Source organism: Myotis nattereri, assembly GCF_964212035.1.
Source record: "Myotis nattereri genome assembly, chromosome: 8".
NCBI classification, from domain to species: Eukaryota; Metazoa; Chordata; class Mammalia; order Chiroptera; family Vespertilionidae; genus Myotis; species Myotis nattereri.
In genome coordinates this window covers 68728286-68745611 of record NC_138083.1, presented here as the reverse complement: position 1 = coordinate 68745611, position 17326 = coordinate 68728286, and the positions used below count along the sequence as shown (strand labels likewise).

Here is a 17326-nt window from a genome sequence, read left to right as displayed (position 1 = left end):
TTGGGGATGGTGGGTATTTATAGGGGATGGTAGTACAGACCCAAATAGGGGCCTAGAGCAAATGCCGGAGCATCTTAGACTTCTCTGCTGTTCTGATATCTGCAATTTTGCAAAAGTTTTTGGGAACCCATATGTGTGCAGGACAACCTGCCTGGGTGCTTCCAGAATTTCTATGTGAGAGAGGCTTAGAAGCGGCATATAAAACTGAAACTCATGAACACAAACAGCAGTGTGGGGCTGCCAGAGGGAAGGAAGGGTAAAGGGGGCCCTAATATATGGTGGCAAGAGAAGATTTATTTGACTTTGGGTGGTGGGCACACAGTAGAAAATACAGATCTTGTAACATAGAAACCCACATCTGAAACCTATATGATTATGTTTACCAATGTCACCCCAATAAATTTAATTTAAAAAGGAAGAGATAAAAGAAGTACAGACCTTGCATTCTTGGCCTTGTACAGGCTGTGTGACCTTGGGCAAGTCGCCTAACCTTGCTGAGCTTCCATTTGCTCATGTGTTCAATAGCCATGCTGACAGCAGCTGCCTCCCTGGTTATAGGACAATGCCTGTGAAGCTCTGAGCATGGTGCCTGGCACATAGTAAGAGTCAAGCACTCCATAAGACATCTTGCTCATCGGCTACCACCATGGCAGGGGTTAAAGGCACTTCCGTTTTCCTATCCACGCTGGGGTTCACAGGGAAGCAGATTCAATGTGCAGCTAATGAAGTTTTAAGCTTCATATCTCCTTCCCAAACCCCATACTCAATCTTGCATGTGTAAACCTGAATGCTTTTTCTTAAATAGAGCCCCTCAAATACTACACACTTCAGGCCCCATAACACCTGGATCTGCCTCTGGGTTCACAGATCTTGCTAGGGGGCAAAGTAGAGAGAGAGAAGCTTCCAGAACCCTCTGCTGAGGAGAGAGATCCTGTGCATTTCATCTCTTCGTCCCTGGAGCTTCGCCTAGGACATAGCAGACCCATCCATCCTTCTACCAGGCAGGCCACTTCCTCTCTCAACCCTCTCATCTTAGTTCTTGAAACCGGCAAGGTAATCGCCCCTTTTTACAGACAAGAAAAGTGAGAGCCAAAGAAGAAGTTGGCCCAAGGTCCTGAGGTCAGCCAGTGGCCTAGGATGGAATGCTTTTTGAAAAAGTGACCTAAATCCTATTCCAGCATTTATTGTTTTTTCTTTTCTATGTCAAGAAAGTTTAATTGGAAAGTCTAGTTGGATAATTCCACACTAAAGGGCTTGCCCGAGGATTAGCTCTAGATCTCCTTGGCACCACCTAGTACCATCTCCTCACTGCCTAGGCCCAAGGAGGAACCCTTCCTCCAGGCAGCTCTCTCTGAACACCTGTCCCAGCTCCCCTGGCCTCCACTGGTGGGTGCTGGAACACACCACTAAATCATACCCTCTCATTACTTTTATGAACATTTAATATCTCACTGAGGGATGGCAAAACAACTTAGTGCCCTCCCATGATGCTTCAGATGGACTGGGCACAGGTTCAGGACCCCACAGGGACCTAAGGTCCCATCTCCTTTCAGCCCCCATTGATGGTGGTTTCCAGCCAACACTCTTGGCATCAATCTGGATCTCCTTTGATTTTCAAGACTTTCTTTGAGAGTCTGAAAACAGCTTGAGGTCTGGATTCTGAGAAGCTAGGGACTGAACCCCCATTCAGTTGCTTGCTGTGTGATTCTGAGCAAGTCACTTCATCTCTCTGAGCCTCACTTTTCTTCTCTGGAAAATGGGGTAAATAATCCTCCCCCTGTGAGGGGCATTGAAAGGTGAAGGGATTAAGAAGTACCAATTGGGAGTTACAGAATAGTCATGGGAATATAAAGTACAGCATAAGAAATATCTCTCTATATAAAAGCCCAAGTGACCGGCTGACTGGCTGACCATTCAACCAGCTGACCGGTAGCTATGACACGCATTGACCACCAGGGGGCAGATGCTCAATGCAGAAGCAGAAACCACAGGCATGGAATCATGGAACAGACTGATGAATCTCAGAGGGAAGGGGGAGTGGGAGGGCAGGAAGAGATTAACCAAAGATCTTATATGCATACTAGAGGCCCGGTGCACAGATTCGTGCACCATTGGGGTCTCTCAGCCTGGCCTGCACCTTCTTGCAATCCAGGACCCCTCAGGGGATGTCGGAGAGCTGGTTTCAGCCTGATCCCTGCAGGCCAGGCTGAGGGACCCCACTGGTGCACAAATCCATGCACTGGGCCTCTAGTAGCCAATAATCCTATATAATAAAAGGCTAATATGCAAATCGACCAAATGACGGAATGACCGGTCGCTATGACACGCACTGGCCACCAGGGGGCAGACGCTCAACACAGGAGCTGCCCCCTCATGATCAGTGCACTCCCACGGGGGAGCGCTGCTCAGCCAGAAGCCTGGCTCACGGCTGGTGAGCGCAGCGGTGGTGCGGGAGCCTCTCTTGTCTCTGCGGCAGTGCTAAGGATGTCCAACTGCTGGCTTAGGCCCACTCCCTGCCATCAGTCGGACATCCTCTTATGGCTCCCGGAATGCGAGAGTGCACAGGCTGGGTTGAGGGTCCTCCCAAGTGCACAAATCTCATGCACCAGACCTCTAGTATTATAATAATTATGTATGTATGGTGGCAGACGGGTACTGCATTTATCAGGGTGATCACTTCATAAATTATATACATGTGTAATTACTGGGTTGAACACCTGAAACTAGTATAATATTGTATGTCAACTGTAATTGAAAGACAAAAAAATATTTTAATAAAAGAAAGGATTAAATGACATGAAGCACCTAAGGCAAAGCTTAGCGCTGCACCTTGCTCCTAGCCAGTGTTTGTTAAACTTGGCTGTCCCCATCATGCAAGGCTCCTGGATTAAAATCCACCAGTATATTATTAGGCACTTACTGTATACCAGGCTCAGTTCTAAGAGATTTACATATACAGTCATGCACCACTTAACGACGGGGATGTGTTCTGAGCAAGGCATCTTCCGGCAATTTCATCATTGTGCGAACATCACAGAGTACTCTTACACAAACCGAGGTGGTATAGCCTCTACACACCTAGGTACGATAGCCTACAGTACCAAACAACACAAGATTAAATCAAGCACACGGAAATCAATACAATCAGGAGACTAAATATGAGACATATGAAGCCACAGCGGGCGTAAAACAGCTTATTGATTGTTTACAGCAAACTTCTTTTTTTTTTATCCTCCCCCAAAGATGTTTCCTTATTGATTTGAGAGAGTGAGAAAGAGAGAGAAAGAGAGAGAAACATCGACGTCAGAGAAAAACATCAATTGGTTGCCTCCCGGACACACCCTGACCGGGGTCGAACCCGTAACCTTTTGGTGTACAAGATGACACTCCAACCAACTGAGCCACCCGGCCAGGGTGCAAACTTCTTTTTACAAGTAGAAAAAGTACACTCCCAAACAGCAATAACAAGTATAGTCTAGTGTGGACGAAAGTCTAGTATAGTCTAGTTGGGCCACATACTAAACCTGACCAGCTCCGGGGAGGCCTGCATGGAGGCTTACAAACTCAGACTGAGAGTAACCACATAAGGTGGTCTGAACACACAAGTTCTAACTAAAAGTGAGTCACGGCAGGTAACCAAGTCCTGGGCATGTAGCTTCCTTGACTAAGGCTGGCATTTACCTGTTTACCTCAAGTGAACCTGTCTACTGTCTTTTTGCATATCTGATAAGATGCCTTTGGAATGTGTAATCCCCACCCCTTTCTAGACCCCTCAGGGCCTAATTTCCCACCAGACCATGGGACCACGGAACCCTCCTGTTATCTTGTTCTCTGAATACCTTCTCTATGTGCTGTCAGTGTTAACTGTTAACTACCCCATAGCCACCAATGTAGAAGTATGTGGCTCTCCATCTCTGTCCATTCTCAGAGATTTCCCAGGTTTGCTCTCTCCCACCTCCCCAATCTACCACCAAATGAATTTCATGTAACTTGCTCACGTCTACTCCTTTGATTTTAATCTACAAAATAAACTGTAAGATAACCATTTCTCAATCTGTTGAGATTTTGCTTCCCGGCAATTGTCATCAGTTTGGCTCAAATAAACTCATAAAAATTCTCTATCTAATACTACACAACCATAAAAAAAGGGGGGACTCTTCCCTCTGCAACAGCATGGTTAGACCTGGAGATTACTCTGCTAAGACAAACACCGTACTATCTCACCTGTATCTGAAATCCAATGAGCACAATAAACTGATGGACAAAATAGAAACAGAAACATAGACACATGGGACAGACTAGCAGCCGTGGTAGGGGAGGGGGGTGGGGGAACTGGATGAAAGAAGAGTGAAGGGATTCGTCAAAAAACATACAGTCTATGCATAACACAGACAACAGTGTGGAAATGGCCAGAGGGAAAGGAGGGCAGGGACTAGAGCAGTGATGGCGAACCTTTTGAGCTCGACGTGTCAGCATTTTGAAAAACTCTTAACTCTGGTGCCGTGTCACATATAGAAATTTTTTGATATTTGCAACCAGAGTAAAACAAAAACTTATATTTTTTATATTTATTTTATATATTTAAATGCCATTTAACAAAGAAAAATCAACCAAAAAAATGAGTTCACGTGTCACCTCTGACACACGTGTCATAGGTTCGCCATCACTGGATTAGGTGGAGGTGGACAAAGAGAGGATGAAATGGGGATGGAATGAGACTTTGCTTGGGGTGATGGGCGTGTGATGCAGCATGCAGATGTTTTATTGAGTTGTGCACTTGAAACTTGTATGGTTTTGCAAGCCAATAAATTCAATTAAAAAGTTCTCTAAAGGTTTGCACATTTCTTACATTGACAACAGGAAATGCGTAAACCAGTAGCATACTGGTTTATTATCAAGTATCATGTACTGTACATAATGGCATGTGCTGAGGTTCTTGTTCCGGCATTAAGAAGGGTTCAGCAATCTGGAAAAGGGGCTGGTGTAACTTAAGTGAGAGTCCAAAGACGAAGCATAATTTTGAAAGGCATTTGGGGGTCAGAGGAGCCTAGTTTAAAGGAAACTAAGATCTCCTTGTCTCAGGACCCCATGCTTTTTATTAACACAAATTGTCCTGAGGCCAGGTGGAGACATACACTTCAAAGGGCAGGGTTTCCTATACAGAGTCCATTGTCAGACCCGGGAGAATTAGCCTACGGCTGTTCAGGTGTTTGGCCAGTAGGAGGCAATAACATGTAGGTTAAGATGCCCTGAGCTGTCTGGCAGCAAGCAATCATTTCTTTTCAGGTTTTGGGAAATGCCTTTAGCCATTCCCAACAATAACATATGCGACTCAGCCCTTGTTGAGTCCCCAAGTTCCATCAACCTTTTGATGAAACTCTTGCAATTAGGACATGCTGGAATTGGCTTCCGGCAGTGCTGCACTTTAATGGGACTGGGAGCGCAGTGGGCTCGTTCACACCTGCATCACCACAAACAGTGAGGATGGGTACAGATTTATTACGGTAATAACTTCATACATCACATAAATATCTAATCACTGGGTTGTACACCTGAAGCTAGTATACTATCGTATGTCCACTGTAATTAAACATAAAAACATTTTAATTTAAAAAAGGATTCAATGAGATGGAACACGTGAGGCAAAGCTCAGCGCTGCACCCTGCTCCTAGTGTTTGTTAAACGTGGCGTGTGTTTTGTTACATCAGGATGGCTTCATGTCACTTGGGCAGTAGGAATTTCTGCAGCTCCATTATAATCTTACGGGACCACCATCATATAAGCCATCAAAACATCGTTCATTATGTGTATGACTGCATTGCCTCATCTAATAGTCACGACAACCCTATGGATTGGCACTATCATTTCCCCCAGAGGCGTTAAACTAGAGCGGTCAACCGACTTGCTGCAGGCCACACAGCTGGGCATGAGTGCTCCTAGTCATGACCAGGTGAAATGTGTAACCGCTCCAAGCCTGTGGTTCGCGCTCAAGACGGAGAAATCGTTCCCTAGAAGTGAGAAGATCCAGAAAGCTGGGTGGGACTCGGGCGCTGGGAAAGGGGGCAAGGAGTTAGGGGCGTGCACAGCAGCAGGAGAAAGAGCGAGGAGAGGGGCGTCGGTCTAGGCTAGGACCTCAGCGTCCCCGGCCTCGGCGCTTGGGAAGAGCGGGTCCTGCGGGCGGCGCTGCCGGGGAGGCGGGACGGCGGGCTCGCGGGCGGAGGGGCGTTACCTTGGGCGGGAGGGCGAACACCACCGGCAGCAGCAGCAGCGGCGCGATGAGCAGCACCAGCAGGCGCCGGCTGCACCACACCTTCTTGGCCAAGATCGCCAGCGCCGCCATCTGTGCGGCCGCGCGGGTGGGGGAGCCGGCCAGCCCGAACTGCGACTCCTGGCCCCCGCGCGCGCTTAAAGGCTGGGGGAGGGTCCAAAGAGGGGACTCCGCCTTCCCCGGACACTGCTGGGCGAAACAGGACGCTGCCAGCCCCCACCCCCAGCCGGGAACTGGATGAAAGGGGCCGGGAAACGTTAGGAAAAGTCAGGCAATAACTAAGCAACCGGACTCCAACTCTGCAGGCAGCTTGGCCCCGGGGTTAAGCCTGCCCTTTCGAGGGCTGTGGCCCGGGGCAGCGGTCTTGTCTGCCGTTGATTCCCCTGTGAAGTGTGCGATAATGACACTGTGAGGACTACCGTACTTACTAGTACTCCCCGGTTCCGATCCAGGTTCTGCCACGTGCTAGCTGCGTGGGCTCGAGCGACGGTCTCTGAGCCTCAGTTTAGGCCTCCAGCTGGCGGGGGTGACGGTGAGACGGTCACTACCAGACAAGAGGTCCGCGGGGCAGTTTAATGGAGATCATGCGCATAATGGCCTGAGCACAGTGCCTGGCACAGCGCAAGCCCTCAGTGAGAATTACTGTGTGACTGCCACAGCCGTCGATGTTGTTTTCTGATTTCCCCCCAGGTGGACCCGCGCGTGGAGGGGTCCTTCCCTTCCCCTTGGATAAACGCACAGGAGTGCAGTTGCTGGGTGTGTGGTAGTTGCATCCTTCGTTTTTTTAAGAAACTGCTGAGCTGTTTTCCGCAGTGTGTGTACCACTGTCCATTTCTACCAGTGATCCAGTTTCTCCGCATTCTTGTCAGCATGTGGGGTGTCGCTAGTTTTAGTTCAGCCTCTCTGATAGGGGTGCATTGTGGTTTTAATCCGCATTTTCCTAATGGCTGATGGTGTTTAACATCTTTCTGGGACCCTCTTGGCCATCTGCATAGCCTCTTTGGTGAATGATCTCTGCTTGTCGGTTACCCATTTTCTAACCAAACTGTTTGTTTTCTGCTGTTGCATTTTGAGAGTACTTTGTATATTCTAGACGGCAGTCCTTTACCAGATATGAGGTTTGCAAATATTTTCTCCCAATCTCGTCATCCTCTTAACAGCCTTTCACAGAGCAAACATTTGTGATTTTGGTGGAATCAAATTTATTGGGTTGTTTTAAGGGGTTGGGGGCGGGGGGTTATGCTTTTGGAGTCAAACTCTTTGCATAACCCTGGGTCCTGAAGATTTTCTCACTTTGTTTTTCTAGACGTTTGATAATTTGTAATTTTGTTTATATTTAAGTTCATATGTTCATTTTTTCATGAGGCGTGATACTTAGGTTGAAGATTTTATTTTTGTTTTCTTAATTTCCTTTCTTTCCTATCATTGACCAATTGCTGCAGCATCATTTGTTCTACAAGTTTTCTTTACTCCATTGAATTACTTTTGTACTTTCGTCAAAAAATCAATCAGGCATATGTGCTAGATCTATTTCTGGATTCTCTATTCTGTTCCATTGATCTAATTGTTTCTTTACCAATACCCCGTAGTCTTCATGACTGCAAGATATAGTCTTTAAATTGGGGAGACTGATTCCTCCCATTTTATTCTTTCTTGAAAAATGTATTTTAAGAAAAAGCAACAGGAGAAAATTTAGGTGGGGCTGCTCTGGCTCACTGAGAAAAGTTACAGAGACAGAAGTAAGCCAAGACATTAAAATACATATCAAAACACATGCAGTCGCCAGAGTCCTGAGACAGTCAGGGAACCTCTCACAGCAACAAAAAGCCACACATCGACCAAAACTGAAAACCTTCAGCTGCTGAATCGCAGGCCTATGGCTGCTGTTGAGATCCAGCTGATGGTGGAAGAGAGTGAAGAACGGCTCGCAGAGGAGCAGATGGAAGGCGCCTCCACCGGGTCACAAGCCTTCTGCCCTCAGGGCCAGAGGCTGAGCCGAGGAACGCTACCCACCATGACAATGGATGACGCGGACCCCGCATGGGCAGCACAGCTGGGCCAAGCAGCTCGGGAAGTTCAAAGGCCAGCAGCTGTTTTTCAGACATAGAGGATTGTTTGCTCAGTTCCCCCCTCTACCCCAGCTGACCTGATTTCACCGTTAGTTGGGTGAATCATAAAAATAAGCCTTTCTCCAAAGTAAGCTGAAGAGAAACACGTTGCATCCGGGAGAAGAAACATGGTGAAGACAGGCTGAGGTTGTCAGGCAGAGAGCTAAAGAAAGGAGGGCAGCCCGACCGGCATGGCTCGGTGGTTGAGCATCGACCTATGAACCAGGAGGTCACGGTTCGATTCCCGGTCAAGGCACATGCCCGGGTTGTGGGGCTCGATCCCCAGTGGGCGGCGTGCATGAGGCAGCAGATCAATGATTCTCATCATTGATGTTTCTCTCTCTCTCCCCCTCCCATTTCCTCTCTGAAATCAATAAAAATTAGAAAGAAAGAAAGGAGGACAGAGTTAAAGAGGACAATGACTGGGGAACCCTCTGTGGGAAAAATATTTCTTCTGTGGCTTTTGCCACAGTTGTGGGGAAGTCCTTCATATGCAGCTAGTACAATACCTGCGTTGCCTTGGACGGGCTGTCCTACTAATTAGCTCCATCTGCTTCCCTAGGGACTTCCCAAGGGGGCAGGGAGACAGAGTGCTGTTGGGATGAGAACCGAGTTAGCAGAATCCAGTTCGATGGCTTATCCTAGAGCAGCTCTAGATTAAAATGAGCCGCTGAACTTGGCTCACCTTAGAGGAATCTCTCTCTGGAGAACAGCAGAGATAAGAAAAGAACAGGCCTGCCAACTCCTCATCGGGTCTAAAGGCCCTTTCCTCTGTGGCATGGGCTTTGTTTACTGGCCCACTGGTTAGTTTTAAATGTTCTGGCTCAGCTCATTCCAACGGAGAAGGCACTTCAAACGGAATGACTGGCAACAAAATGCAGTGCTGGTTGCCTTTCTGACTGCCCTGGGCAGGTGCCTCCTGTTGAGACCAGGTGAGCTTCATTTGCACGATGGGCAAATTATCTGCATCTTTAAAAAGGGCACAATTATTTACCTCTTTTCACAGACTATGTAAGAAATAGAGGTTGATAAGAATTTGAATTTATTGGCTATTGCAGGGTTGTTTCCGTGGTTTTTTTTTAAATTTAAAATATCAAGATAATTATTATTGGAAGAGCTTGTTGATATTCAAGCCCTGGAGAGTTTAATAGCTACAGATATGTGGTTGCCTTTGGCTCTAGGAATATTGAAAAAAAAAAAAATCTAATTTTCCACATTCACTCTTCTCCCTATTTGGGGAAGAAAATGCCCCTAGACATTAATCTTCCAAATTGATATGCATTTTGTTGTAAGATCACATATTTTCAATGCTGCTATTAATTGGATTACTTCCCACTCCCTGCAATTTCTAGGTTTTTATTTTCTCTACCTCCCCCCTTTCCAAGTTGTAATTGTGTCAGTCTTAACCTTATCATCTAAGGATCAAAGGAGATCTGATTACAGGCAACATTAAATGCACTGGACATTTATTTTTAAATCTTTCCTGCATATTGGGAATTTTACCAGGGGCTGTTTTTGTTAGTGAGCGCATACATGTGCCTATGGATTATTTAATCTTAACCATGAGTGTGTGAGATTCTTTTTCTTGATGGATTTAGGGCTTAATCCATTTAATAATAAATTGTTTCCAGATGAAAAAATATTTCAGCTATTGTAGTTTCTTTGAATTTTCATGTAAATCTTTAGAATAATTTGTATCTACAAAAATTCTTGTTGGGATTTTGGTGGTAGGAATTATATTAAGCTTGTATATCAATCTTGGAGAGAATTTACATCTTTACTATGCTGACTCATCTAGTCCGTGAGCATGGTATGTTTCTCAATTTATTTAGATCTTCTTTGATTTCCTTGATCAGCATTTTGCAGTTCTAGCCTAAAATTCCTGTACATATTTTGTTAGATTTACATGTGTTACATTTTTGAGCAATATAAATGGTATTCTGCTTTTTCAGTGTCCATATGCTCACTGTTCGTATACAGAAATAAAGTTGAATTTTGTATGTTTATCTTGCAACCTTGCTCAATTTACTTATAAGTTCTAAGAGGTTTGTTTTATCAAATCCTTGGGACTTCCTACATAGACAGTCATGTGGTCTACAATAAAGACCGTTTTATTTCTTCCTTTCTGATCTGTATGCCCTTCATTTACTTCTCTTGCCGACTGCACTTGCTAGAACCTCAATCACTGTGGTTGAATAAGGGCGTGAGAAGGGACATCCCTGTATGGTTCACAATCTCAGGAAGCATCCAGTCTCTCGCCGTTCAGTGTAACACTAGCTGTGCTTTGTAACTGCTCCTTATGACAGCTATTCTAGTGGACATGCTTTTCATTTAAAACATCCCTTGGGCCGAGATGATAGTGGTTGAAACCAGAGTAGTAGTGGCAGGCGTGGTGAGAACTTATTTGGTTCTTGATATGTGTTGGCAACAGAGCTGCAGGTCTTACTGATAGTCTGATGAGGCCTGGAGAGAAAGAAGCTGTTGCCGGGATCTAGTGAGATGGTGGAATATTTCTCATGGTGTGAGGAGTACACCAGTGAAGAAATACACATTATTTTATGTTGTACTACACGGCATTTAAATAATAACATTTAATCCCAGAAAAGTACTCCCTGTGTCAGTTTCCTTTAACTCTTTATTACACCACGGAGAGAGTCTCACTTGGGTGTTAGCATCCCTATACACCTCGGCACTTGATCAGCTCTCTTTGTAACAGCCAGAGAAGGCTCTAGAGCAGTAGTTCTCAACCTGTGGGTCGCGACCCCTTTGGCGGTCGAACGACCCTTTCACAGGGGTTGCCTAAGACCATCCTGCATATCAGATATTTACATTACGATTCATCACAGTGGCAACATTATAGTTATGAAGTAGCAACGAAAATAATTTTATGATTGGTTCACAACATGAGGAATGTATTTAAAGGGCCAGAAGGTTGAGAACTTCTGCTCTAGAGCCAGACATGTTGAACAACATTGGACAGTAATGATTGATTTTTATTTTATTTATTCGTATAATTACTTTTGACTTAGAGCAGGTGATTTTTGTATTTTTTAAAGCCCATGGTTTATTTTTTTAAAAATCCTCATTTTAAGTTAGACCTATTTAAGTTTATAATGTGAAACAACTCCAAGAAAAACATTAAGGAACTCGTTGTGAAAAGAGTACCCAGTCACAGCAAGATCCGGAAATGGGATGCAAAGACCTGAAACCTGGCAAGCTGAGAGGTGGGAAGAGAAAGGCCCAGAAAGGGGCACTGAGCTCGCCTCCTAACTGGGTCACGCTTCCAGGATTCCAGGAACCCCGAGGGCAAGGTATTTCCCAATGGACCTGGCAGGTGGTGATGAAACTTTCTCCATATCCTTTCAGACTGGGGGCCTGACCTTGAACCAGCCCAGTCACCGGTTTCATCAAAGGTTGTAGTGAGTGAGGTTGGCATCAGACAGCACTGGATGAGGGAGGGGCCCCACGGCGGGCACTTTGGACATTCGAGGCCTGGGAGCGGGAGGCTGGGGTGTTCCAAACTGGACCAGCTGCCATTAGAGAAACTCGGGCCCATTCCCCAGAGTCTCTGGAACCAGCTAAGAGGCTAAGAGTACGATACTGAGTCTGAGCCCAGGGCAGTGGTTCTCAGCCCTGGCTGCACATTAGAATCACCTGGGAATCTTTGTAAAATCCTGATTTCTGGGTCTCATCCTCCGGAAATTCTGTTTCTCTGTTACTAATGTTGTGGCCCCACCCCATAACAAAGAAACAGAATTTCCGGAGGATGAGGCCCAGAAATCAGGATTTTACAAAGATTCCCAGGTGATTCTAATGTGCAGCCAAGGTTGAGAACCACTGGCCCAGGGGCTTCCATCTGGTGTGGCTCAAAAGTAATAATACGAATGTTGTTAATATAGCAAGAATATAGACTGTATCATGTACCAGGCACTGTTTCCAGCTCTTCACATGTACGATCTCATTTAATCCTAATAATCACGCTGCATCAGACAAAGCTACGTTCAAGTCCTGGCCGTGCTGCTTGCTTACTGTGGCAACCCAAGGCAAGAGGTTTCATTCCAATGGCCTCAGCTTCCTTTCTGAAAAAGGGATGATAACAGAGACGTTGGGAGGATTAACAGGCAAGGGTGTATGTAGCATAGTCCTTGCACCCAGTAAGTGTTCCGCAATGGGCAACCATCATTCTGCCTGTGTGTCCCCTTCCTAGGTGTGCATCCCACACGCTCCGCTCAGAGTGGGATTAACACTCTTTCCACTCAGCGGCCGGAAGGGGGTGGGGAGTGGAGGGCGTGTCTCTGTCTCCACCTCTTTTTGGAAGTGGGTGAGGGCTTGTGACGAGCCCACTAATAGAACAGGCAGATGGATGCTAGACATTTTCCAAGGCTGAGCTCGGAAAAGGATACAGCTTCTACCTGGTTCCTTCACCCTTGAGACTCTCGCCTTTGAAACAGCCACCATATTTGATGTTCAAACTAAACAAGGAAACACACACACCCACAGCCGGTGGCAAGGAACTGGTGAATGAGTGAATCAGCCTCAGAGGATCCCAGGCTGCCCGTCCCCCCCCCCCCCCCCCCACATACACCCAGCTGAGGCCCCAGATATGGTAGATCAGAGATAAGACATCTCCCTACTGCCCTGTCCACATTTTTGACCCACATAATCTGTGAGCATAGTAAGTAGTTGTTTGGTGTCATTCGGTTCGGGAGCAATTGTTCCATTGCAGTAGTTAACTATCACCTTTCTCACCTGGAGAAGAGCTTCTTAGAGGAAGGAGAGTCCACAAGGCATGAGCCCTCTGCCTGGTGGCTTAGAACTGCAGGAGGAATGGCCCCCAGGCTGCACCACGAACTTCCTCTCTGTGTCGTCCCCCTTGCCACTGAAAAGGAAGTAGAATGTGGGAGGGAATTCTTAAAGAACGTCCACAGTCCATGGATGATTTGACTACCGTTTCTTTTCATTCCCTACTGGATAGGCCCATTGGACAGATGAGGAAACGGAGGCTCAGAGAGACTGAGACGTTTGTCCAAGGTCACACAGCCAGGGCATGGTGGAGTGAGACACACTGCTACTCCCCTACAGCCCATTGTTAATAAGCAAGTAACACTTTATGGTAAACTCTGCATTCTATACTGATTGTAGTCATCCTCCCAGTTATTAAGGGCTTGGTGTGTGCCAAGCACAGTGCTGGGCACTTACATAAATGGTCAGGTCCTGCCTGGCCCCAGGTCCTGCCTGCTGTGCTCTCAATCATTGTGCAATACCCTCTCTGTGACCTTTTTCTGCTTTTTGAATGTAAGTTCTTTGCAGTGACTGCTCCCTCTGCCTTCCCCACCTTCCTATCACAGTGGCTGATTCATTCTCATTCAGGTCTCAATGCAAATGTCACCTCCTCAAGAGGGGCCTCTGTGACTTGTTCTGTATGGAACCCCCCTGAGTTATTTCCTTTACAACATGGCTTGTCATTTGCAATTATTCCCCACTGGGTTAAGCCCCATGAGAACAAGGAGTCCAAATTGTTTCTGTAAGGGTTGGAACATTCCCAGTGCCTAGAACATAGTAGGGATTCAAGAAATATTGAAGAATTAAACCTGCTTGAAATCATTGTATTTTGTTATTATGAACATCAATCAAAAGTCTAAATATCATTCATTCAACAAGTATTAATTGAGCACCTACTATGTACTAGGCACCATTTTAGGTTCTGGTCTATTGCAGTGATCAAATAAGACAAAAGCCTCCATTCTTATAGAGGCTTCATTTCAGTAGCTTTATAATGAATGAAACATACAGCATATCCCATGGTGCTTGGTGCTATGGGGGAAAAGGAAGCAAGGTGAGGGGAGAGAGCGTGAGGGGAGTATTGTCACCACTCCCCTCACCCCCACCCCCCTGCCCCATCCAGTAGGGACTCTCAGTGCCCCACACTCGCCTCGCTGAGCCCTGTACCACTGCCAGCATCTTTCCTTGTGACATTTTGGTGGAGTCCTCTACAGCTCCAAGAGCAATATTGCCTTTGAGGCAAGTCCCTGCCGGTGGGCCTCAGGCCGGGGAGATGCCTGGGGGTGGTCAAGCTTGGCCTGGCTTGGTCTTCCCTCACTCTGAAAGGGGCAGGCCCTGAACTCCCCTGGCCTGGACTGCAACGGACTCTGGGTTCCGGGCATCCTCTTACCCCCTCCATTCCAGGCACAGACGAAGGTTTACAAACAGGAGGAGGCCTTTGATCAGAACCAACCCCCCAGGGTCCGGAGTGTTTTTTGTTCCAAGCTGCAAGTCAGGACGGGACTCTGCTTTGAACTCCAGCAGGAAGGCTGAGGGTAGGTGATGTGTGTGTGTGTGTGTGTGTGTGTGTGTGTGTGTGTGTGTTTGCAGTATTGGGAGGAAGGCTCACGCGGCTCCTTGATTTCCTTCCCAACAACCAGGTTGGACTTGTACTAGAAAACTCATGTCAATTCAGTAAATGTTCACAGAGCACCCACTACTACCCACTACTTTCCAGGCACCATTATAGAAATGAGGGCTGGAGCAGAGGGGCCACCAAGGCCCCTTGTCCACGGAGCACACTAGAAGCAACTGAGCAAATATAAGATACCTGAGCCTGTGAGTGGGAGGGAGAGAAAGCTGGGCGGGGGCGGGGAGGGGGTGTCGGATAGGGAGGGCTGAGGATGGGGGTGCTACCTTTTACACAGGGTGCTCGTGGAAGGCAAAGGGGTGTTTGGCAGAGACCCGAAGGAAGTGAGGTCTGTGGGGAACAGGGTTGCAGGCAAAGCGAACAGCAAGTACAAAAGCCATGAGATGGACGCATGACTGGGAAGAACTATGTGGCCGAGGCAGAATGACAAGCAGGGGTCAGAAAGGGTAGGGTGAGGGCAAGTGGATATATTGACTTTGAATGCGGTAGGAACACTGGAGTATTTTGGAAGGAGGAACGGCATGATCTGAATTAGGTGTAACAGGATGCCCCAGGCTGAGTGGAAAACAGATGGGGGCGGGGGGGGGGGGGCGGGGAGAGGTGACACAGAAGCAAGGCATCCATAAGGAGACTGCTGCGCCGGTTTAGGCAAAAGATCCTGTGGCCTCAGCCAGAGGGGGATGGTTGTGAAGAGGTACATAGCAACAGGTTCTAACCCTGTGTTCATAAGCTTTTGATTGAATTGTAACAGACATACAGAAAAGCACACACATCATAATATGTATGCACCTTGATGAAGTTTTACAACCGAATCCGCCCATGTAATGAGCACTGAGTTCAAGAAATAGACCTGACCCGTTTCCCAGGTGCCCCCAGAGCCTGCTCCAAGCCACTGCCCCTCTCCGAAGCCAGTCTCCTAACTTCAGGACTGTATTTTGAAGGTAAAGCTAATAGGATTTGCTGCTGTAGGGTTGGGTGGGAGTGTGAGGGTGAGAAAGGGGTGTCAAGGGGCTCCCAGGTTTGGAGCTAAAGCACTGGCTTTGCAGAGCTGCCGTTTCCTGTGATGGGAAGGCTGGCACAGAGACCCAGGGGCGGAGTTCGTCTCTGACCATATTGAGTCTGAGATGCCTGTTCGACCTCTGGAGAAGGCGCAGGCCCTCTTATCTGGGAGCTGCAAATTCAAATGCCTGCAGGGACCAGCGGCATGAGGGTGAAAGGGTCTGGGAGCAAGAAATACTTCATTTTCCTCTTAACTTGATACTGAAAAGAGCAGGATAAGCTTGATAATAAATGGTGGCTGGCAGCTGGCTCTGCGTCAAGGGGCACTAGGGAAGGGTGGGGGTTGGGTGAATCGGTGAGCACAAGCCCCCCTCTAAAGACAGAGGTATTGGAACGGTGTCTACTGTGGCCAGATCTCCTGACAATATGTCCAGAGAAGTCAGTTGTCTGGATTTTTCTATGAAATATAAAAATGGTTTAACATTAGCAACCAAAAACCAAACACTATATGGACCCAACAAAAATGTCTGTGGGTATGGCAACCTGTCTGATCCAGATCAAGCTGTTCATTTTACAGATGGGGAAACTGAGGCCCAGAGAAGCCTGGCATTTCTCCCAAACTCGAGGAGGACGTTGGTGGCAGAGATCGGCCAGGCCTTGAATAGGCTGGATCTCAGTCCAGTGTTCTTGCCGCGTGGTTTCTGGAGGGCAGGTGCTGGAGCCCGCCTGCCACTGCCCCTTCACTTTGATCTAAATAGAGGCTCCTGCTGCCCCCGTATGCCCAGCCTGACCCAGAAGGGCACCGTGCCGTGGGACAAACATGGCTGTAGGGGACTGGAATCTGCATCTTTCTCTGGCTTCAATGACAGGAAACCTGGTTAAAGCAGCATCAGCTTTAAAGACGGTCGCTTATGCGGTAAACCAAGGAAGAGAGGCTTGAGGTCTGATGTCAACAGAGTCACACTCCGCCCATCGCTCTACTCCAAGGTCCTCGTCTCACTGACGCTTTACCTGCAGGAGTGGCCTCATGGTCTCACGGTGGCTGCTGAACCTCCAATGACCACCGTTGCCTTCAAAGGCTGGGATTGCTGATGGGCAGGTGTTGGAGTCTAGGCGTTCTCACCCCCTTTCATCTTCTACGAGAAGCAAAATCTTCCCCAGAAGCACGGATTCCCTCTTGTGTGCTATTGGCCAGATAAAGGTCACACGCCCACCCCTATGCCAAGGATCAACCTGAGATTCCCTGATAAAGGATAAAGCCATTGTCCACTAATAAATACCTGAACAAGCCGGGGCTCCGTCCAAAAGGGATGGGAGCGCCTGAGGCTCTTGACATTGTCTGGCACCATCTCTACTAGTTACAGGAGGATGACTGGGCAGGTTGCTCAGAACCTCTGTGCTCCAGCTCCCTCTTCTGTGAAACGGGTATAGGGAATAGCTATTGTTTCTGCCCCCTCCGCATCCATTTCCTGTTTTCATGAAGCAGTGATTTTCCTTGGGGCAGTGGTACTCAGCATCACCTGGCAACATGTTGGAAAT

At 47.3% G+C, this 17326-nt stretch overlaps 1 protein-coding gene across 1 annotated transcript in view; it reads right to left on the bottom strand.

The window, feature by feature from the left end:
• SLC13A3 (solute carrier family 13 member 3) overlaps positions 1–6340 on the bottom strand; it is a gene marked incomplete at its 5' end in the record, with an annotated part of 63258 nt that extends 56918 nt beyond the window's left edge. The window contains one exon of the mRNA XM_081097422.1: positions 6230–6340. Within this exon, the coding sequence (XP_080953548.1) occupies positions 6230–6340 (111 nt within the window). The remainder of the gene's footprint in view (positions 1–6229) is intronic.
• Positions 6341–17326: the final 10986 nt, after the last annotated feature.